Below are 18225 nucleotides of genomic sequence, written 5' to 3' on the forward strand. Positions count from 1 at the left end.
ATTGTTTTGAAGTTAATATAACAAAAATGTTTGCTTTATTTCTATTGTCCATTAAGACGTTTGTTTAATTACTTCTATAGTTTAAGTCCCAAATGAAAACAGAAAGTGTTAATCATCAAAAAAGTGCCAGCTGCACCGTGCGAAAGATAGATTGTCTTGTCCAGGATAGGTTTTAAGTGTGGAGTAAGCACTGTCCAGAGCATCACTGTAAGAGAGGAGCTGATTTGGGTTGAAGTTTGTGAGTAGATTCAGATCCGATAAAAAGTACGGAAGGTGACCGTTGTCAAAGGCATCTGCAAGATCGCAGAGTAACTGCAAAAATAAAAAAAATTGTTTTATTTTTAATTAAATAGAATTTACAGACCGACACCGATAGGTCCAAGTATTAACACTTGGTTCTGCTAATCAGAAAAAAATAATACCCTACTCTGACCGAATTAGAAGTATTAATACTTATGGTTATACGTTGTATTACGTACATCTAGAAAGACATACTCCAAAGAAGAGTCTTCGAAATTGTCCTCCTCTATTAGAGCGTTGGCCAATGAAACCAAGTGGTATTTGCGAATCTTGGGCAGGTTCTTGGCTTCGCACATAGCCTTCAGCAACATTACGGCGTCTCGGATCTTCTTGCCGCCCGTTTTAAAATAGAACATCTCATTTGCAGGGTGGATCCTCATAAAGGTGCATCCGTTTGACCGTTTTGGTCCTGGTGCCTCCTTCGGGACAGCGTGGCAGTCGAATCCATCGAAGTGAATCTTGATTGCCGGCACAAAGTCGATGCAGAACGTACGTTTACTTGATTCAGCGATAATGGTGTGGCAATTTTGGCCGCGACGATACCGCAGTCGATAGCTCCTCACCGTGCGGTCGTGGGCATTCATAAGGATGCACTGCATCAAAGTTTGGACCTTATCCCGGCTTAGGTAGCAGCGGTTATCCAGCAGGTTGTCCGCTGTGAAGCTGTTATAGGGCACGTCCTTTAAGTCCAAGTGATACATTCCAGGACGATGTTGGTCCGTCCGCACGAAAATATCCTTGAAATAGGGAAACTTAAGCACTACCATGACGTCGTAATCGCTGTCAGAATTTGGGATTTGCAGAGCTCTGCTGCCTAAAAGGTTCAGAATTGTAAGCGTGGTAATTAATGAATAAGTCATCCATTTGTTATCACATACTATTACTTACCAAAATCTAAGTATTCAACCTCAAATGTGGAGGTCAACAAATCATTAGCCATTACTATCCTACGTAGTATATAGTCCCGCACAGATTTGAAGTCGTCATCGTTCGATGTGTCGTACAATTTATCGGCCATGTATTCCAAATATTTTTCAAATGTGGAACCCATATTTTAAGTGGAGCTTAGAATAAAAACTTGGAAATGAAATAAAGTCACACAAGCTTATAATAAATAATTACATTTTGGACTGTATAAATAAATTATCCAAAAAGTCTGTATATGTACATATGTATGGTATGTGTGTATGTATTTTTTCCCTAGAAAACATAAACTTTTGAACATAATTTCTTTAAATGGCCTGCAATTAAGGTGCCCTTTACTTCAGAACATTTGTCATTATGTAAACGATTTATGACTTTGTTTTAACAAATTGAGGTATGCTGCATAAACTTTTGCTTAAATGTTGATAACAATACATCGCAGGCAATAAAAAATGGAAGAAGGTTATACATGAGCGCAATGGAAATATATTTGCTACTAATAAGGACATTTAAAAGAAATATATACATACATATATACATATGAATATTGCCAGTTGATGATATCAAAGCGAAACAATCTGCTAAATTGAATCGATGTCTTGAGAAAACTTTAGTTTGGGGCTTAATCAACACAAAATACAAAATAGATCCTGGGGGTCAATCAGGTGGTGTACAATTAAGTAAATATGTATGTATGTATTGCTTGCAGATTGCATCAAAACTCCGTTAGGCGGTGTTCATATAAAAATCGCCTACATTAGGTACACGCACACCAATGGATTTGAGTATATACATGTACATATGTGCATTTGAAGTGCTTACATATACCGCTGTATGTACATATGTACGTATGTATGTATATACTGGCGGCCGCATGTATATATATGTTATACATATGTATGTATGTGCACACGCAAAGCGTTCGCCTACTCCGCAGTCCGGACATCGTTTATCGATTTGCGAAAGGCAACAACACAGCGACGGCAGCTACTACAAAAACAATCAACAGCAGCTACAACAGCACAGCTTTACCAGCGGCGGTAGGCCGCTCTCCCCCGCTCACCGCCCCCCACCCAACGCTCTGTCCTTCCAGCTAGCTGGCATAGACCATAGCCCCCTCCCCCTTCCAGGCAACAACACCACAGACCCACACTCCACCCCACCCACTCTCTTTCTGCGGCACTGCTACACACAGCGGCGCACATACACACGTACACATGCACACATACAGAGAGAAGGAACGGCCCACACACACCCATACATACATACGTACAGACTGGCAGCCAGGCCTTCGACGTCGAACGCCAAAACGCCCAGCGACCCACTACCCGCCCGCCTCTCCACCCCCTCCCTCATTCCACTTCACCTCACCCCCCCTAGCCCACCACTCCCCCATTCCACGAAATGCTGCTGCTGCTGCTGCCACTGATGCCTTTTGTTGTTGTTGCTTTTCCTGCTGTTTGGGGGCTGGCTGTTGATGATGATGATGGTGGTGATGATGGTGATGATGGTGATGTTGGCGATGATGATGATGATGGCGGCGATGATGACGTTTGGAACTGGCAAACCGGGAGCTGTGGGTGCCAGAGGGAGGTGGTGGCGATGGGAGAAGTGAGAGGGGGTAGAGCAAGAGCCGGCCGCCAGGACTTGTGCCAAAAGAGTGAGTGAGAGAGGGACAGAGGGGCACAGAGGCGGAGACGTCGCTGCTGCGAGTGCGAGTGGGGGAGGGCAGGGGGGCAGAACGAGGGAACGAACAGCAGGAGGAGGAGGAGGAGGTGGAGGGGTAGGGAGAGGAGGCAAGACGAGAGAAAAGCGAAAAAATACTTATAATAAAAGCAACAAAAAACCCGCACAAGCTGAAGAGATACAAACGTACACACGCAGCCAAAGCGCACAAGCACACACACATACACACATACAGGCGCCGTCGTCGTCGCCTGGCTAAATATTCGCCAGTGTGTGTGTGTGTTTGTGTGTTAGTTTGGAAGGAGCCAAAGCGGTAGGTAAGTTAACTGGTCGTAGGTTCGCAACAACAAAACCAGAGTAGCAGCAGCAGCACCAGCAGCAGCAACAGAAGAAGAAGAAGATGAAGAGACAGGGAAAGGAAACGAGCGCGAGGAAGGAGTGGTGGGGAGGGAGGGCGGTGGGGTGTTGCTGAGGAACGCGGATCGATGGAGCCACTTGGCTGAACCAGAAGCGAGTCCAGCAGCAGCAAAGGGGGCTCAGCGACAGACTGTTCGCGTTAAAAGAATTTAAAGCTAAAGAAGCATGAAGCTAAAATATCAAAAGTATTTTCTATTCGGACAAAAATAATTAGTTGTAAATATTGCTGTGTTTCGTACTGGCTCCAAGATATACTGGGTATAAGATTGCTTTAAAAAAAGTTACCGGTTTTCAGGGCACCCCCTCCGCATGGTGCTCCATGTACGCCCCTGAGCAGCCTCGCCCACTCCTTAATTTTGCCCATCCTGCTCTCCCCTCTCCACCTCTCAGTTTTACACAAACCTCTTTCGCTCTCTATTCACATCTTGCCCTCTCTCAAAAGCGGCTGTCCTAGCGGTACAAAAAGCTCTCCTGAGCCAAAGTGATAAGGATAAGCAAAGATCACTCTCCTGAAGCTCTCCCCGCACAATTCTCAATCGTTATGATATCCTTTCGATATGCCATTGCTTATGCTGTGACCTTGAACTTGGCTGGACGAGACGGGCACGTGACAATCAACAGTTCCATCTTCTGCATTTTAAAATGCATTTAAGCAGCTCTTGCAGCACATTTCGCCTGCCACAAAGTGCGGGCAGCATCGCAATTTTGTCGCGCTTGGGTTTTGTGTCCACACATATACATATGTATGTATGTACTGCAGTACATATGTATGCACATACCTAGCACTATAGTGCAACTAGCCCTCTGGTTGCTTTTCCTATGTGGTTGCTGTTGCTGCTTTTTCCTTGTGGGCGGTTAACGCTCAAGCGGTGCGAACGCCCATGTTGCGCCCCTTCCCTGCCCGCCCCCTCCGCCAGCTCTCTGTTTTTTCATCATGATGAGCTTGCCTGGTTGCCTGCTTGTTCTTGTTCTTCTTTACACGTCCTCCAACGACGTTCGCTGTTGGGGCCCCGCTCTTGTTATTGTTGTTGTTGCTTGTGCTGCTGTCGCTGGTTGTTGTTGGTTCGGGCTGTCTATGCATGTATGTGTGAGTTTCTGTGTGCGTTTGTGTGTGAGTGTGCGCGCGCGGCGGTGGTGGGGGCGGGGCGGGGCAGGGCAAAGCAGGGGCGGTGCGGCCAGGGGGAGCGGTGGAGTGGGGAGCGTACTTGTGTGTGCATGCAGCTCTCGGCGGCGTCGTCGTCGTCGTCGTTTCATTCAAGTGTCCAACGTTTGCCGGAGCGGTCGCACACAGAACGGTAGTCGGATAGTCGGACGGTTGGCAGATTCCGATTTTTGCGCTCGGTCTCCCCTCCGCTCTCTCACTGTCTCTCTCTCGTTCGCGCGCGCTCTCTCCTGCTGTGGCTCTCTGTGTACTGTTAGCAAGGAGGCGACCGAAAAATAAGGAGCTTGCCGAAACCGTTAGAAAAGCGCCGTTAGCATGAAGGATGTGAAAGTGGCGCGCGCAATCAGCGAATCCTCGACTACGTCAGATAACACCTCCGATTTCATCGAGATCGTAAAGAAGTACGATGTGGTGTACAACAACCACAATCCGGATTACAAGAACGTTGAAGTGAAGCTGAAGGTGTGGACGCAAATCGCCGATGAGATAGGCCTTTCAGTGGGTAGGTAATAATTACAAGTAGCACCACCCCCTCGTCAGCCCTGCCCACCACCACACCCCCTTCCACCCAGCAAACAAGAAGGAGGCGCAGGAAATTGAATTACGTAGAACCCACGCACACTGCTGCACTGTATATACATATGTATGTACATATATACAGCCTTTGTATATGTACATACCTGAAAGCGGCCAAACTCAAACCGCCCGGCCTGATATTTTTCGTACGCTGGTACATATATGTACGTATGTATGTATATAGAAACTGTACGTACATATGTGTGTGTGTGTCAGTTGGAGTGCGGTCGGCAAATTGCAGCGAGAAGCAGAAACAAAAAAAAAATAAAAAGGAAAACACACTGGCACGCAGAAAAAACAAACAAAAACAGTCGATGAGCGAAAACTGCGCGCTCTCTGATGCTGAGAGAGAGAGCGAGAAAGATAGTGACCAGGCCGGAAGGGGGCGGCTGTGGGAGTGGGCAGGCAAGAGCTTTTCAAAACAAAAACATTGCGCACGGCATTGCCAGGTGCAAAACTGTTACCCAAAACAAGCAACCACCTGTGCTGCACTTTTTAATCATCGTATTGCATTACTTATATATTTTAATTTAACTTTAAGTCAAACAAAAATAAATATCTTTATAACACTTTAATTTTATTTTAATTTGTAGTTTGCCTAAATAGAGCCCCTTGAACTAGCCTCTTTCATTCGTTCTCCTTCTCACCATACATTCGTTACTGCAATGCCGGTTTAATTCTCTGATTCTTTTGAATATAGCTGAATTTAAATGTTCTAGAACTCAACTTCTAATGAAATTCTCTAAAGATACTACGCATTGCTTTGCATATATGTATGTATAACAAAATATGTATTACTTTTACAATGACGTCTCATATTTCAAAGGAAATACATGTGCATAAATATGTAAGTTTATGTTAATATGTATATTATATCTTACCAGTGATTAAATTATGTTATTATTATTCACCAGAACTCCGTACTGCCTTGAAATTCAGAATACCGATGATTTAAGTTCTCTAAATTCCGTTTCTATTTTCACAAAATAAACTTGCAACTTGCTCGTTGCACTGAAGTCGAATGAATTAAAATTCATATGAAAAACTCCAGTAAAGCTGATTCCGGTGAATACGTATTTTGTTGGTTGTAAACGGCGGTCACACTGTCGAAATTTGAATTCAAACTCGACCCACTATATGTATATGCAAAAATGAAAAGAAAAGTCTGAATCTGAGCTTAAAAATACTTTAGGTTATTAAAAATTTACAATCTATTATTAAGCCGCAAATTATCCATGTTCATAGCCATTCAACGATTTTGTATGTACACATCTAAACTTTACTTATTGCATTTGATTTTCAGAGGCCTCAAAACGGAAATGGAAAAATCTAAGGGACAGTTATACAAAGTATCTTCGCTCGTTTCGCGTGGGCACAAAGACGTCCAAGAAGTACCAGTACTGGGCCCATGCGGACCACATGGATTTCCTGAAGCCCTTTCAGGGACCGGGCAGGTGAGCACTCCACACTCCACACTGCAATACGTACAACCGTTCAATAGCCGAACTGGTCCTCTGACATCTTTTAGGAATTCCGCGAATGGGAATGGGAAATCTAACGATGAGGACGACACAGAGTGTGATTTTGGCTACCAAGTTTTGGCCAAGGCAGCCAGCAATGGAGGCGAGGATGAACTGAAGATAACCATTGCCACTGCATCAGCGGGCTGCTCATCCATTGGGACGCACACGGTTAATACCTACACGACAGCTTTGAGCAGTACTTCGGCGTCCGGCATAACATCAAGTTTGGGCGCGGCCACGCCCCCCAATATGATCTCTCCAGGCAGCAATTTGGGCGGCACAGGAGGAGGAGCAGGAGGTTCCGGGTCCGCGGGACCACAAATCCACAACAGCAATAGCAATGGCAGTGCCACCGGGAGTCTAAACTGTGCTGCAGTGGCACCGCTCAGTTCGATGACTCCACCTGCCACCAGTGGCAGTAATTCCGCCGTAGTCCTGCCCCTGCCCATCTCACCCGCATCCTCAGCCGTTGCCGCAGCTGCTGCCGTCAGCAAGGCCAATGCAAATGCACTGGCCTCTCTGGCTAACCATCTGCCCATGGGCTTGGGTGTGAGCGGATTGGCCCAGCAGATGTTCCCGCTAGCCACGCTCAAGGCTGCGGCAGTGGCTGCTGGTCTTCCTCTGCCACCTACCATCACGCCGCCTGGTTGCAGCACCGGAAGCGTAACCAACAGCAATGTTGGTTGTCTGATCATCGAGCCGCATCTCTTTGCGGCGGCGGATAACTTCAAGAAGGAGCTGACAGCGGCTGCGGCTGCTGGAGCACCACTGGGATTGTTCCAGAACCTGGCCAACCAAGTGCAGAACGCCAATCGTTTAAACGGCAGCTGTCCGAGCTTACCCATGGGCAATCCCACGCCTCCACCGCCGCCGCCAGCGCCACCAGCCTCCAAAGTGCGAAGGGTACAACCTTCGCCGCAAACCACGGCCATTAATCTAAGTTGCTCGGGAGGAAATTCCGGGCAAACGCAGCCACAGCAGTCACTGCAAATTCCACAAATTCAACAGCAACAGCAGCCGTCGCCCGCCAAAACGCGTAAGATTTGCGATCCGCGATTTCCAAGCGATTGGGACGTGTCTGCCGTGCTGCAGGCCAACAGGGAACTGGACGCAAACACTCTGTTCTTTTTGAGTCTGGCGCGGCAGGTGCGAGCCATGCCAATGAAGTTTCAGTCGCTGGCCAAGATGCGTTGCATGCGAATCGTTAGTGATTTGGAGCTAGAGCTGGAGAACTTTGATTGCAATGGCGGAGCGCCACCGCCGGATGATTCAGGCGGAGGAGGAGCTGGTAATCTAAAGTACTGCAGCATAGATACTCCACCACCGCCGCCGCAGGACGGCTCCGTGGTCATACCCCCGCCGCCAGTCGGCCCCGAGGGCTCCACGGAGCACTTTGTGTATGTGATGTCGCCGTCGCGTGTGGAGAGCATGATCGACATCTCCTCCGACGAGGAGGCGACCATGAACGGAGCGCCCTCCACGGGGCAGGTTTAAGCGTATTCGTACAAGTTATCTCTAAATTAAAATTAAATTAATCTCAGCTAGGTTCTTTCGGTTGGTCTTTCAATCAGTTTATTTTGGAGCGGCGGGTGATCCGATGCTTAGGTGTACAAAATGTGGAAAAATCTCTGGGACCCGGCAATTTGATGGTACATGACTTTAGTGCGAATGAATTTCATTCAAGATCTCGATGACGAAGGCATCTTTACTTAGGACTGCACCTTGCCCTTGGTGGTGAAGGCGAAGTAGGCGAAACCGCCGACCAAGAAGGCGGCCAGTAGTTCAGCCTTGATCCAGGGACCCTTGTAGGCACCCTTGGTTGGCACGGAAATGTCCAGCAGCGATTTTACCGATGAAACCTTGTCGCCATCGCGCTGTGCCTTGCGCACATTGGCATAGCCATCCTCGTCGAAGAGACGCACCTGAACATTGCCGCTGCTGCCCTGCTTGATATCCTCCACCCAGCTCACCTAGTGCGGAACCAGGATTAGTCTTTGCACAAGCCCAGCAAGGGACTACTGTTAGTGGTACTCACCTGGTACTTGTTGTCGCCCACTTTGGCCACCGGTACCACCTTGCCGCAAGGGAATTCGGCGAACAGGCTGGCGGGAGCGGATCCGCTGCACTGCAGCGTGAACTCGCCCACATGGGCCAGCTGGGTCAGAATCGTGGCATCCTGGGTGCTGAAGGAGCTCACTGTGGCCTTGCAGCTTCCGTAGACGCCGGACGCACAAACGGCGGCAATCAGGCAAATAGCGAACAGTTGACGGGACATCTTACTCAAGTTTTGAGTTGGTTTTTATTGAGGAATCGGTAGAATTTGTGGAACTCAGCGGCAATCCAACTCGGCGACCTGCGACTTTCTTTCTCTCTGGAATCGAACGCCACGACAGCACCATACGTCACGTCACTTGACAGCTACGAATATTGCCGAAGTCGCCCAGGTCGATGGTCACACTGGTCGCGGCCAGGGATGGAAGCTCTCCGTCTAAGATAGCTACAAAATAGCTAGCAACCGCTGTGAAAGGTTGTTACCGCTGTAAAAATACAGTTTTCAGTTTTTGGATAGCGGTTATAGTTCCCTATACTTATGTTATATATATGTACATGTATGTATGTTGAACTTAAGGAATGTTAAGTATAAGATATTTCTTTGTGTCATTTGGAATTATTAGGCATAAGTATGAATAAATTTAGCTTTCGTCTTATGCACGAAATCAACGTATATATACAAATAATATTTTTAAAAAGATATTTTATTCTTTTTTGTAATTAAGTTGTTAGTAGTAATGACAGGCCTGTCAAAATATGTATATATTTTCTATAGAGAGAGTTTCCTGAATTTTCGGTTTCAATTGAATTTTTTCTGGATTTTAATACCATGACGAATTTTTAATTAAATAACACATATTTAAGGGCTTGGGATCAGTTATCTTAAAGTTTAGTGTTTTAGGTTTAGTCGTAAATATAAATAAAAGACGAAGCAAAAAAAGTGTATGGGACTTAAAACTGTTTTCCAGAAAAATTATGAAATTTTGAGAGAACTATATTTGAAACAAAATTTGAATGTTTCAAACATGAACATTTGAATGTTTTTAGGCAAACACCTATAGTTTCTTAGTTAAAACGTCTTTGAGGGGATAACTTTTGCAATATATTTACTTGTGGCCGACTTCATTTGAAATATGTTAGTATATTTAATGTGAAGTGCAGGAAACGGTAGGTCGATAGATAAAGTCCAGGCCGTTCCAGTCACAGTAAGTTCGTACCGACTGCACTTCTAATTAAAATAAGTTTTTGTCTGACAGTTTCGCTATGGTACCGTTCTGTATTCGGTTACGACTTGGTCCAATATTTATGGCACTTCGATTGCAATTGATTTCGAATTGCAGCAGTCGAAGGAAGTGGGTGTCCTGTCCAATCGGTGGGGAGTCTTCAAAGGCGGGCCATAAGTATTGACTACTGACTGGCAGTGATTAATGCCCGCCCGGCTTGAATAGGGCTTTGTTTTAAGTACATTTTATTGGCAATCGGAAAATCGGATACTATCGTATAAATACTTTGGCTAACAGGCATACGTATGTATGTGGCTGTGACCTTGAAGTGGGCCTGATTTGGTTTTGTTTTTTTTTTTTTGTTTCGGTTTTATGCCATTTTGTGTTTGTGTTTGCCGCCGCTCGACTCGGCTCCATTCTCCGCTATGTTCGTTACTTTCCTTTGATTGCCACCGCGCACGGAACTTTTCCACCGAACTTTGCATGTCTTTGATGAATTTGAAATTGTCACAAATGTGAAAGTTTTTCACTTGCCATCCCATCCGGTGCCCATCCGAAGATACAGATACAGATACAGATACAGATACTCATACCCATCCGCATTGTGCCAACAACTGAATTTGCATCTAACATTTCGCTGACATTGAGCGACTTGTACGCATTTCTCCTTCCACCTCTCCCCTCTTCCCCACTCACCACTTGCCAGCATTTTCCTGTTTTCTTTTTTTTTTTTGCCACTACTCATTCATTCATGGCCGGATTTGCATATTGCCAAAAATGCCGTAATCCTTTCGATTAAGAGGCGTTCGTTGGGTGGTCCGCAAATGAAAAGAAAAGTTCGTGCGGGTTCATTGAGTCGCAGTCGAAAACTTGCCAGACCCACCGAAATTGCACGTGTCTTTGGGGGTGGAGTGGGTTCATCCGGGGCTGGCAGGTGGATCGACGGCTGCATGGCGCAAAATCAAGTGCACTTTGACACCGGAAACTAATGTGGTACTTCAACTGGCACCACAAAAGCAGGCATGATTACTTATTATCATTGATGTTCATAGTATTTCAAGAGCTCCAGTTTCCCAAATCATCAAAATGTCCTACTAAGCAGATGCTTAATTAAATTTTCCATGTAGAGATCGAGACTTTTGTGAACGATTATCTAAATCATCGAGTAAGGAATATCCGTTTTTTGGAGATTTCCCCTCTTCTTATTTTCCCTAAGTACTGGCAAATTCTTTCAGTGTATATCGGTGGAGGGTTGTCTGACGTGTGGGTGTGAGCAGGAAATGGAACAAAGAACCGAACTGTAAGGAGAGCCTGAGCCAGCATAACAGGCGACTCCTTGCCAACGTTGCGATTTTGTTGATTGTTTGTTGGCAACATAAACGAACTCCCCCCCCCAAAAAAAAAAACCGATTCCGATTCCGATTCCGGTTCGGAGTCCGAAATTCTTCATTCACAAAACGCAGTCGGTGCAGGGCATTCGAGCCAAGTGGACGTGGAAGCCACCTCGATCTCGGCCACACGGGGATCGCATTCCCAAAGTGCCTTTCGCTTTCGTGACGAATCACGGTTTACGGTTTACGGTTTACGGGTAACGGCTGTGGGTTTCCATTTCAGTGCGACTGTTTTGTTGACAAAGTTATTGCCTTCGGCTTAATGACTTCGTAATTGATTTGCATTCGATGTGCCACATTGATTGGCAATTGAAACGTAAGGCACCCTTCCTGCAACTCCGGCTTAGGAGTTGCTCTTCACCACTCCATTCCGGTAACTCACTCATTGTCACCGTTGCTAATCAAGGTTATCAAGGATAAACTGGCTGTCACCATGTCGCTGTCTGTGGCCAGCCGTCGTCGCCTCCAGACGACAAACGCACCATCGTCCGTCGTGAACCCATCCTCATCCTCATCCGGCGGTCGCTATCAGCTGCCCTTGTCCGTGCGGAAGCAGCACTCCTTCATCGAGCCCACGGCCAGATACTCGACCCAGCAGAGGGGCTACCTCTCCAGGGGCCTCTCCGTGGGCCGATCCATCGAGAACATCCGCCAGAAGCTCTATCCAGTGGGCAGGCAGGCGTCTCTGGCCGTCGAGGAGACCACGCCGAGGACTGCACCCCGCATCACGGCGTCACAGGTGCAGGGCTTACGGCTGAGGGACAGGAGTGGCCTGGTGGCCTGGTCTTCCACTTCGTCATTGCTCAAGGACCAGGAAACGGAAAGAGCTGCACCGCAGGTGGAACCGGCCGAGATCAAGATGTGAGTACTGTAGCTAGGTAAAAGTTTTCACAAGGAAGGGATAAGGTCTTCTATGAATAAGTAGCTATAGATTTCATTTGCTTACTTTAAATTTGCTTGAAGTGTCGAAAGGGATATATGGATATATGCTACATTTGCTGGATTGTCGCACCTATGGAAACCCACTGGGTATCCCTTTGTTTGACCTTGGTGCCAGCGCACTGGGTGCGTATACGTAATAAGCCCAATAAATCCAGGCGTTATGGCTGTCCTGATAGCATCTATATAAATATGCCGAAAGTGACACTTTCGATATGGGCGTAATATGGGCGTCGCGTCAAGTTCTCTGTGTGCAATTTGCATGCTTCACGCCCAAATCAAACGTCAAAGTTTTATGTTCCAGTGCATAACACACGCTAGACATGCTCAATGTAAGGAAGGAGCCACCACGCAAAACACCACCCACAGAACACCACCCACCTCCTACCGCCCACCGCCTGGCGGCACACTTAAGTCGATCATTGGCTTGAATCGCTGACAAGATAGCTGGGTGAAAAGCGGAAAACTTGGCTGATAGCGGCGATGGGTTCAACGGCCGCCAGATTCGTGGACTCACTTTCATCGGTCGGCTTTTCGGGCGCCAATTGGCAACGTAATTGACATGGTTTCCTTTCACCCAAGTGGGCGGTGGGCGTGGCGTGGCGGAATCCAACACCCAAGTTAATTTCTATTTCTGTGCCTTGCATGATTCGGAATCGAGAACAGCATAAATTGCCCCGCAACTAATGCCAAATAATTTGATTTAAATTTAGCCGGGTGGCGGTAGTAGGTCACTCGAAACTTTCCATTTTCATTTCCTATTTCCCACTTTTCACATGCATTTCCATTTTCATTTCCATTCCCATTTCGATTTCGATTTTGATATCCCCAAACGTTGCATTATGGAGCTGCAAATTTCATTATCCGTTTGCAGCAGCGCCAAGGCGGACAAGAATCGCATTAATCTGAACATAGTGCTGTCGCAGACCATAAGGGCCACCAACGAGAGGGAACAGGAACAGGAACCTGAACCGGAGCCGGAAGTGGACGTGGACGCGGAAGCAGGGCGAGTCAGCGACAACGAGGACAGCCATCCGGTGGAGAATCCGGACATCCAGTTGAGCATCTCGCCGGCCCTGACCGTCCAGAGGCGTCCGCCTTTGGTGCGTGCTATGTCCGCTCCGGTCCGCGGACTGGACGAGAGCAGCAAGGGCGTGATAGCCGCCAGCAAGCGAAGCCAGCAGAAGCTGCGGCGACGCAAGATCTTCACGAGAACGCCCTCGTCCACGGTGAACCTCGATGTCATTGGGGACTCGTCTACGTCCTCCTCCGTTGCCGGAAACGCCACCAAGAAGGCTCTAAATCGAGCGCGCAGCGTCGTTGCACCCGATGTGATTACTCTGGTGTCCCTGCTGAGTTCCGAGGGCAGCGACTCCGAGCGGGAGGACAACAGTTCAGTGGCGGTATCATCGCCGCCAGCTGGCGGATTGGAAAAACAGAACTCGGGCGCCACGCAGCGAAGGGCGCCGTTGTTGAGGAAGACGGGCAAATCGGGTAAGTGCCAAGATCTTTCCACATCTCTTTTCCAAAACGGTTAGAATCGGTTTAACAACTTAAAACTCTCGAAACATTTTCAAAAGTTGTAACTAAATAAGCGCACATACTATGCATTGTTCGAACTTTGAAGCTTATCAATTTAAGAAATTTATTAGCATACTTTTTTGCAAACTATTTATTGTTATATTTTGCTTGTATTTTTACTTTTTTGCAAACAATCTATTGCTTGTATTTTTGCTTGTATTTTTACTTTTTGCACTTAATATTTTTGTTCCTTTTTAAGTTAGAATCACTTGACTTAACTTCCCCATTCAATTTGCACGTTGAAACCAGTGAAACCGAACTAAAGCTTTCTGGCAGTCTCGTTTCAAGACAGCTATCCGCCCACCTTCCAACTGGCCTCCAAGGAGTACTCGCACATGATACGCCGTGGATCCATAGCACCACTGGCAGCCCGAATCCGAGCCAATCGACCGCCCACAGCGCCGCCAGTCTCCATTTTCCTGACCGACGTCCAGGCCAAAATGGACCAGCAGCCAAAGAAGGAGGCTGGAGCTGAGTTGCCACCCGTTGCCACCTTGTCATCGCCGGACGAGGCCAAGAAGGAGAACAACAACAATGCGGCCAATTGCGAGGACCAACAGCCGCAGCCGGATCACAACTATCCGGCGTATGTGCGCAGTCTGAAGGAGCGCGAGTGCTGGAAGTTGCACCAGAAGATGGGCGCCAAGGGCGTCAGTGTGAGCTATGAAACAGTGTTGAGGGGTATGCTCACGCCCACGGAGTTCCGGCACTTCCAGAAGCAGCGGGAGCAGGAGGAGGCCCGGGTACTCGAGGAGGCGGAGGCCGCCGAAGCGGCCGCTGCAGCCGCAATCCTCGAGAGCGGCGAGAAGGAGGGTCGCAAGCCACCAGTCACGGCCATCGAACGCCTCTCGGAAGCTCTGCTCCAGAGCAAGTAGGGTAGTTCCGGATGGAAAACAAGTTCCAGTGGAACTTGGAAACCGACCATTAAATTGCATTTGCCCCTAGAGGATGTAGCAGTAGTCGAGCACTCGTTAAAACGCAATCGCACCCCGCTGAGACACCATATCGGCGTCCACCCGTAGTTCTAGATGGTAAACCCCAAACCGTAGATCCCCATTGAAGCCGTATTTAGTGAAGTCTACGGAACTCATGCTTATGTGGACGCCGAGCCTGGCCAATAAATGTAGACCCAACGTAGATCCTGAACAATAAAGAGTACTAGAAGACACCTAACATTCAGCAATGGGAAAACTCATTTGCCAAAACGGTAGTAAGGTAATATTTATTGATATTATAAATATGGCTAATTTTTATTCGATATTACAAAGCAACAATTTTCCATGAAAAGGTATACACATTTAATTGAAACATGGCTGTTTTTACAAAAATGCATTATAAAAGATTGAGTAGGGGATATATTTCAAAAACACAATAAGATAGATGGAATTTGAAAACTGAGATGGCATCGGATTTGAAAACAGAGAGTCTGGTAAAGAAAATGATTGGAACTCATATGAATTGTTGCGTTTTTCATATAAATGTGTGTCTTTCGATTTTGAGGGTAAGTTTAATGACCGTAAAGTAAGTAAGTAATGTAAATTGAGCAGAATTCAACGGTACAGGAATTTCAACTATATAAAATTAAACAGCTATTAATTATATTTATGGATGGATTACACTCGGTGTAATTGCTTTGATGGGTATTACTTGGCCCGCTCCTGTCGAATGGAGTTGGCTAGATAGCAGGCCAGAACGATGCCCAGAATTTGGATAAAAGCAATGCCGATGCCCACACCGATCAGTATGATGGCGTTCTTCTCGATGCGATCCCTCAGCTTGCCGACACAGCCATCCTGGAAGTACTTATCCTTACCCAGAGCCGGTGAGTCCAGGCAGTGACCCACCGTGGTGTCGATGAACTGCGGCTGACAACAGCTGCCCGGCAGCGTTTTGTTCGCACTGAGTGTCCTCCAGTCCGCCGGGGAGTCCACACCGCAGCACATCAGCTTCTGCTGGATGTTGTCCCAGGCCATGGTGTCCTCGCTGTTCGAGCGCTTGATGGACTCCTGCAGCGAGTTCTTCACCATTCCCTCCAGGTCCTTCTTGAAAACGCTGGCCGCAATCCCGACGGCCAGCTCCACAATGAAGATGACGGCCAGAAGGACAGCGAACTGTTGATGGAACACACAAATGGGTTAGGATCATTCTTCATTTCGCAATAGTTATTGGTTGGGAGCTGTGTAGATAGCTTACCGTAATTAGAAGCGTAGGAGACTCCTTGATCGCTCCGAAACAGCCCAGCGAAGCTATCAGGAATATGATCAGGCCCGTGACTATAAGGACAATGGGCGGTGCCAGGACTCGACCCTCGACAAAGTGATTGAATTCACTCACATCGGCCAGGACAACGGCACCAGCTATGAGAATTCCCAAGCCGGAGATCTGCAAGAAAATTGATACCGAGGATTAATCGTATCGACCTCCAATACACACATCCGTTAAGCAATTTAGTTAATGGCTTCCAATCATGTCCTAATTTGCGTTGGCATTTATATTTACATTCCCTATTCTAATTGAACGATAAAAATCACCCACGACTTAGTCAATGGCATTTCCATGTCGTCATTGAAAGTCGTCTGTTTGCTCGGCTGGTCAATGCGAAGGATACCCGATGTCCATGTCCTTTGGAGCACGCATACATCACTTGCATGTCGCTACAGGCAATCGCGTTTTACCATTTTCCGATTTTCGGATTTTCCGATGGGGAAGTACCACAGTCAATGGCGAGTGAGAGTGCCATTTTCCAGCGATAATTATCTAAATGAGCCAACCGAACAAGACTCGATGCACAAGCGTAATTATAGTGCTTATGGCGAATTAGAGCAAATTACGAGCAAAATAAATCGGGTAGAGTTTAACAATTCTCGAGTAATATAACGACAAATATTAGCTTCGATTATTAAAATTACTCTTTTAGAGCTGTAATTTAATCGGTTTTATAATTAGAGTTAAACCTTTATTTTCAAAAATTCCCAGAAAATGGCAGGGTTATTTTATAAAATTTAAGATATGATTTTTGGAATATCCTGATGTTCCTAAATATAGTACTCAAAACGTAAATGTGTTTATATATAGTTCTGTTGAGTTGTTAGGAACTATTATTCTTGTACTAAATTATGTAATTATTTTTGCATGGCAATAATAATAGCTTTAGTGTGCCTGGAGAAAAACTTGAATTAACTCTTTTGTTATAAAATCCTCAGTGTTCTCTTGATATTATAGTTTTGTTCCATTCACTTACCGCAAAGAGCACATTAAAGGCGAACAAGACATATTTAATTAAACTCGGACCGCAAGAACGCATTTTGAAGTTTGTATTTCAACTTTAGTACAATCCCAAGTTTTATTTCAACTTTAGATCAATCCCAAGTTTTATTTCAACTTTAGATCAATCCCAAGTTTTATTTCAACTTTAGATCAATCCCAAGTTTTATTTCAACTTTAGATCAATCCCAAGTTTTATTTCAACTTTCGATCAATCCCAAGTTTTATTTCAACTTTAGATCAATCCCAAGCTAGAACCGCTTGCCTGCGAGATACTTGGACTTAGGGGTCTGGAGCGAAGTCCGTTTCGACTGACCGCACTGGGGTTTAACCGCGAACTGACCGGAGCGGCGGTCCGGCCGGGCTTTAGAAAGGTCCGGTTCTGTTGTGGCCACTTGGCGGGTTGGTGGTGGCAACGGATCCGGGTGGTGGGTGGAGTTAGGTGGGGTAAGTTGGCGGTGGGGAACGGAACAAAAGTGAAAGCGAGTGAAAGTCTTGGAGGCCCGATTCGAATTCAGGCCAGGCATGATTAGGCTGGAATCGGAATAGGAATCGGAATAGGGATCGGGAATGGGCATGGGCTAGGAGCTAGAGGCTTGGGGCTAGGGGCTGGAACTCGGTGTTGGCTTATTGCCGCACTACCCATTTCGTTGATTTAGCATTCGATAGCAAAGAGCTTTGACCAAAGCAACGTTTTGTGGGTCGCTTGGGGCTTACCTCACTTCACCCACGGCTCCAACTCCTGGTATTCAGCTGGATTCCGGGTGGGTCATTGCACTTATTACCATAGAAATTCAGCTGGGCGCCCGCGTCTGGTGTTTTTTTTCCCCTTTAAAGTTCAGCACTTAGCACTTGGAACTCGACCGGGCTCAAGGCGAAATTAATTGCGTGCTTTCGTGCGCGGCCAAAGAAAGTTGTAAATGCTTTCTCTTTCGGCTTATACTTCTTTTTCTCTTTCTCTTTCTATTTCTCTGGGTGGGCGAATTTCGCGTCGGGAGTGTGCGAAATAATTAAAGACGCCCAGAAGTATGCCACAGTCTTTCGGATGATGTTAATGTTGCGTGTCGGGAATTATGGCCCTAAGTTTCTAGAATCCCACTGGGTTACCACCCATTCCTTGGCTAACCCTATCTGGTCGAGGAAATCTAGAAAAAAATAAAACCAAAACTGTTGCTTGACCATTAGCT

The 18225-nt window shown here is 46.6% G+C and overlaps 5 protein-coding genes across 7 annotated transcripts; 2 read left to right on the forward strand and 3 right to left on the reverse strand.

The window, feature by feature from the left end:
* Nucleotide 1: 1 nt before the first annotated feature.
* LOC120444711 lies at nucleotides 2–6082 on the reverse strand. Of its 2 annotated transcripts, none has more exons than XM_039624588.1 (4): nucleotides 5947–6082; nucleotides 1189–1364; nucleotides 480–1114; nucleotides 2–312 (listed from the first exon to the last, which is right to left on the reverse strand). In XM_039624588.1, the coding sequence occupies exons 2-4, from the start codon at nucleotides 1349–1351 to the stop codon at nucleotides 109–111; spliced, it is 1002 nt and encodes a 333-aa protein (XP_039480522.1). In that variant the 5' UTR covers nucleotides 1352–1364; nucleotides 5947–6082; the 3' UTR covers nucleotides 2–108. The 2 variants fall into 2 exon arrangements, with proteins under 2 accessions (XP_039480522.1, XP_039480523.1); XM_039624589.1 differs by having other exon boundaries at nucleotides 1189–1377.
* Nucleotides 4566–8128, forward strand: LOC120444709 (formin-like protein 7). The gene is made up of 3 exons (XM_039624586.2): nucleotides 4566–4991; nucleotides 6369–6519; nucleotides 6594–8128. The coding sequence occupies exons 1-3, from the start codon at nucleotides 4805–4807 to the stop codon at nucleotides 8080–8082; spliced, it is 1827 nt and encodes a 608-aa protein (XP_039480520.1). The 5' UTR covers nucleotides 4566–4804; the 3' UTR covers nucleotides 8083–8128.
* Nucleotides 8129–8143: 15 nt separating this feature from the next.
* On the reverse strand, nucleotides 8144–9006 carry LOC120444716 (translocon-associated protein subunit delta). The gene is made up of 2 exons (XM_039624593.2): nucleotides 8624–9006; nucleotides 8144–8558 (listed from the first exon to the last, which is right to left on the reverse strand). The coding sequence occupies exons 1-2, from the start codon at nucleotides 8861–8863 to the stop codon at nucleotides 8298–8300; spliced, it is 501 nt and encodes a 166-aa protein (XP_039480527.1). The 5' UTR covers nucleotides 8864–9006; the 3' UTR covers nucleotides 8144–8297.
* A 2481-nt stretch (nucleotides 9007–11487) lies between these two features.
* Nucleotides 11488–14927, forward strand: LOC120446777. Of its 2 annotated transcripts, XM_039627921.1 has the most exons (4): nucleotides 11488–11570; nucleotides 11661–12115; nucleotides 13068–13687; nucleotides 14051–14927. In XM_039627921.1, exons 2-4 carry the CDS (start codon nucleotides 11688–11690, stop codon nucleotides 14647–14649), a joined length of 1647 nt encoding a protein of 548 aa, XP_039483855.1. In that variant the 5' UTR covers nucleotides 11488–11570; nucleotides 11661–11687; the 3' UTR covers nucleotides 14650–14927. The 2 variants fall into 2 exon arrangements, with proteins under 2 accessions (XP_039483855.1, XP_039483857.1); XM_039627923.1 differs by lacking the exons at nucleotides 11488–11570; nucleotides 11661–12115 and having other exon boundaries at nucleotides 12929–13687; nucleotides 14063–14927.
* Nucleotides 14928–14940: 13 nt separating this feature from the next.
* Nucleotides 14941–17353, reverse strand: LOC120446778 (CD63 antigen). The gene is made up of 3 exons (XM_039627924.2): nucleotides 17016–17353; nucleotides 15968–16156; nucleotides 14941–15885 (listed from the first exon to the last, which is right to left on the reverse strand). The coding sequence occupies exons 1-3, from the start codon at nucleotides 17076–17078 to the stop codon at nucleotides 15418–15420; spliced, it is 720 nt and encodes a 239-aa protein (XP_039483858.1). The 5' UTR covers nucleotides 17079–17353; the 3' UTR covers nucleotides 14941–15417.
* Between the last annotated feature and the right edge of the window lie 872 nt (nucleotides 17354–18225).

This window comes from Drosophila santomea, chromosome 2R (assembly GCF_016746245.2).
Source record: "Drosophila santomea strain STO CAGO 1482 chromosome 2R, Prin_Dsan_1.1, whole genome shotgun sequence".
In the NCBI taxonomy this organism is placed as follows: domain Eukaryota; kingdom Metazoa; phylum Arthropoda; class Insecta; order Diptera; family Drosophilidae; genus Drosophila; species Drosophila santomea.

What these genes read in the sequence shown, in the direction of transcription:
- LOC120444711 (XM_039624588.1), bottom strand. Translation starts at nt 1,351, where the DNA reads ATGGGTTCCACATTTGAAAAATATTTGGAATACATGGCCGATAAATTG. An exon ending in GGTTGAATACTTAGATTTTG is followed by an intron (nt 1,115 to 1,188) that starts GTAAGTAATAGT and finishes TGAACCTTTTAG; the next exon opens with GCAGCAGAGCTCTGCAAATC. An exon ending in TGGAGTATGTCTTTCTAGAT is followed by an intron (nt 313 to 479) that starts GTACGTAATACA and finishes TTATTTTTGCAG; the next exon opens with TTACTCTGCGATCTTGCAGA.
- LOC120444709 (XM_039624586.2), top strand. Translation starts at nt 4,805, where the DNA reads ATGAAGGATGTGAAAGTGGCGCGCGCAATCAGCGAATCCTCGACTACG. An exon ending in TGAGATAGGCCTTTCAGTGG is followed by an intron (nt 4,992 to 6,368) that starts GTAGGTAATAAT and finishes TTTGATTTTCAG; the next exon opens with AGGCCTCAAAACGGAAATGG. An exon ending in CCCTTTCAGGGACCGGGCAG is followed by an intron (nt 6,520 to 6,593) that starts GTGAGCACTCCA and finishes GACATCTTTTAG; the next exon opens with GAATTCCGCGAATGGGAATG.
- LOC120444716 (XM_039624593.2), bottom strand. Translation starts at nt 8,863, where the DNA reads ATGTCCCGTCAACTGTTCGCTATTTGCCTGATTGCCGCCGTTTGTGCG. An exon ending in TGGGCGACAACAAGTACCAG is followed by an intron (nt 8,559 to 8,623) that starts GTGAGTACCACT and finishes GTTCCGCACTAG; the next exon opens with GTGAGCTGGGTGGAGGATAT.
- LOC120446777 (XM_039627921.1), top strand. Translation starts at nt 11,688, where the DNA reads ATGTCGCTGTCTGTGGCCAGCCGTCGTCGCCTCCAGACGACAAACGCA. An exon ending in GAACCGGCCGAGATCAAGAT is followed by an intron (nt 12,116 to 13,067) that starts GTGAGTACTGTA and finishes ATCCGTTTGCAG; the next exon opens with CAGCGCCAAGGCGGACAAGA. An exon ending in GAGGAAGACGGGCAAATCGG is followed by an intron (nt 13,688 to 14,050) that starts GTAAGTGCCAAG and finishes GCTTTCTGGCAG; the next exon opens with TCTCGTTTCAAGACAGCTAT.
- LOC120446778 (XM_039627924.2), bottom strand. Translation starts at nt 17,078, where the DNA reads ATGCGTTCTTGCGGTCCGAGTTTAATTAAATATGTCTTGTTCGCCTTT. An exon ending in CCTTTAATGTGCTCTTTGCG is followed by an intron (nt 16,157 to 17,015) that starts GTAAGTGAATGG and finishes ATTTTCTTGCAG; the next exon opens with ATCTCCGGCTTGGGAATTCT. An exon ending in CTCCTACGCTTCTAATTACG is followed by an intron (nt 15,886 to 15,967) that starts GTAAGCTATCTA and finishes TTCCATCAACAG; the next exon opens with TTCGCTGTCCTTCTGGCCGT.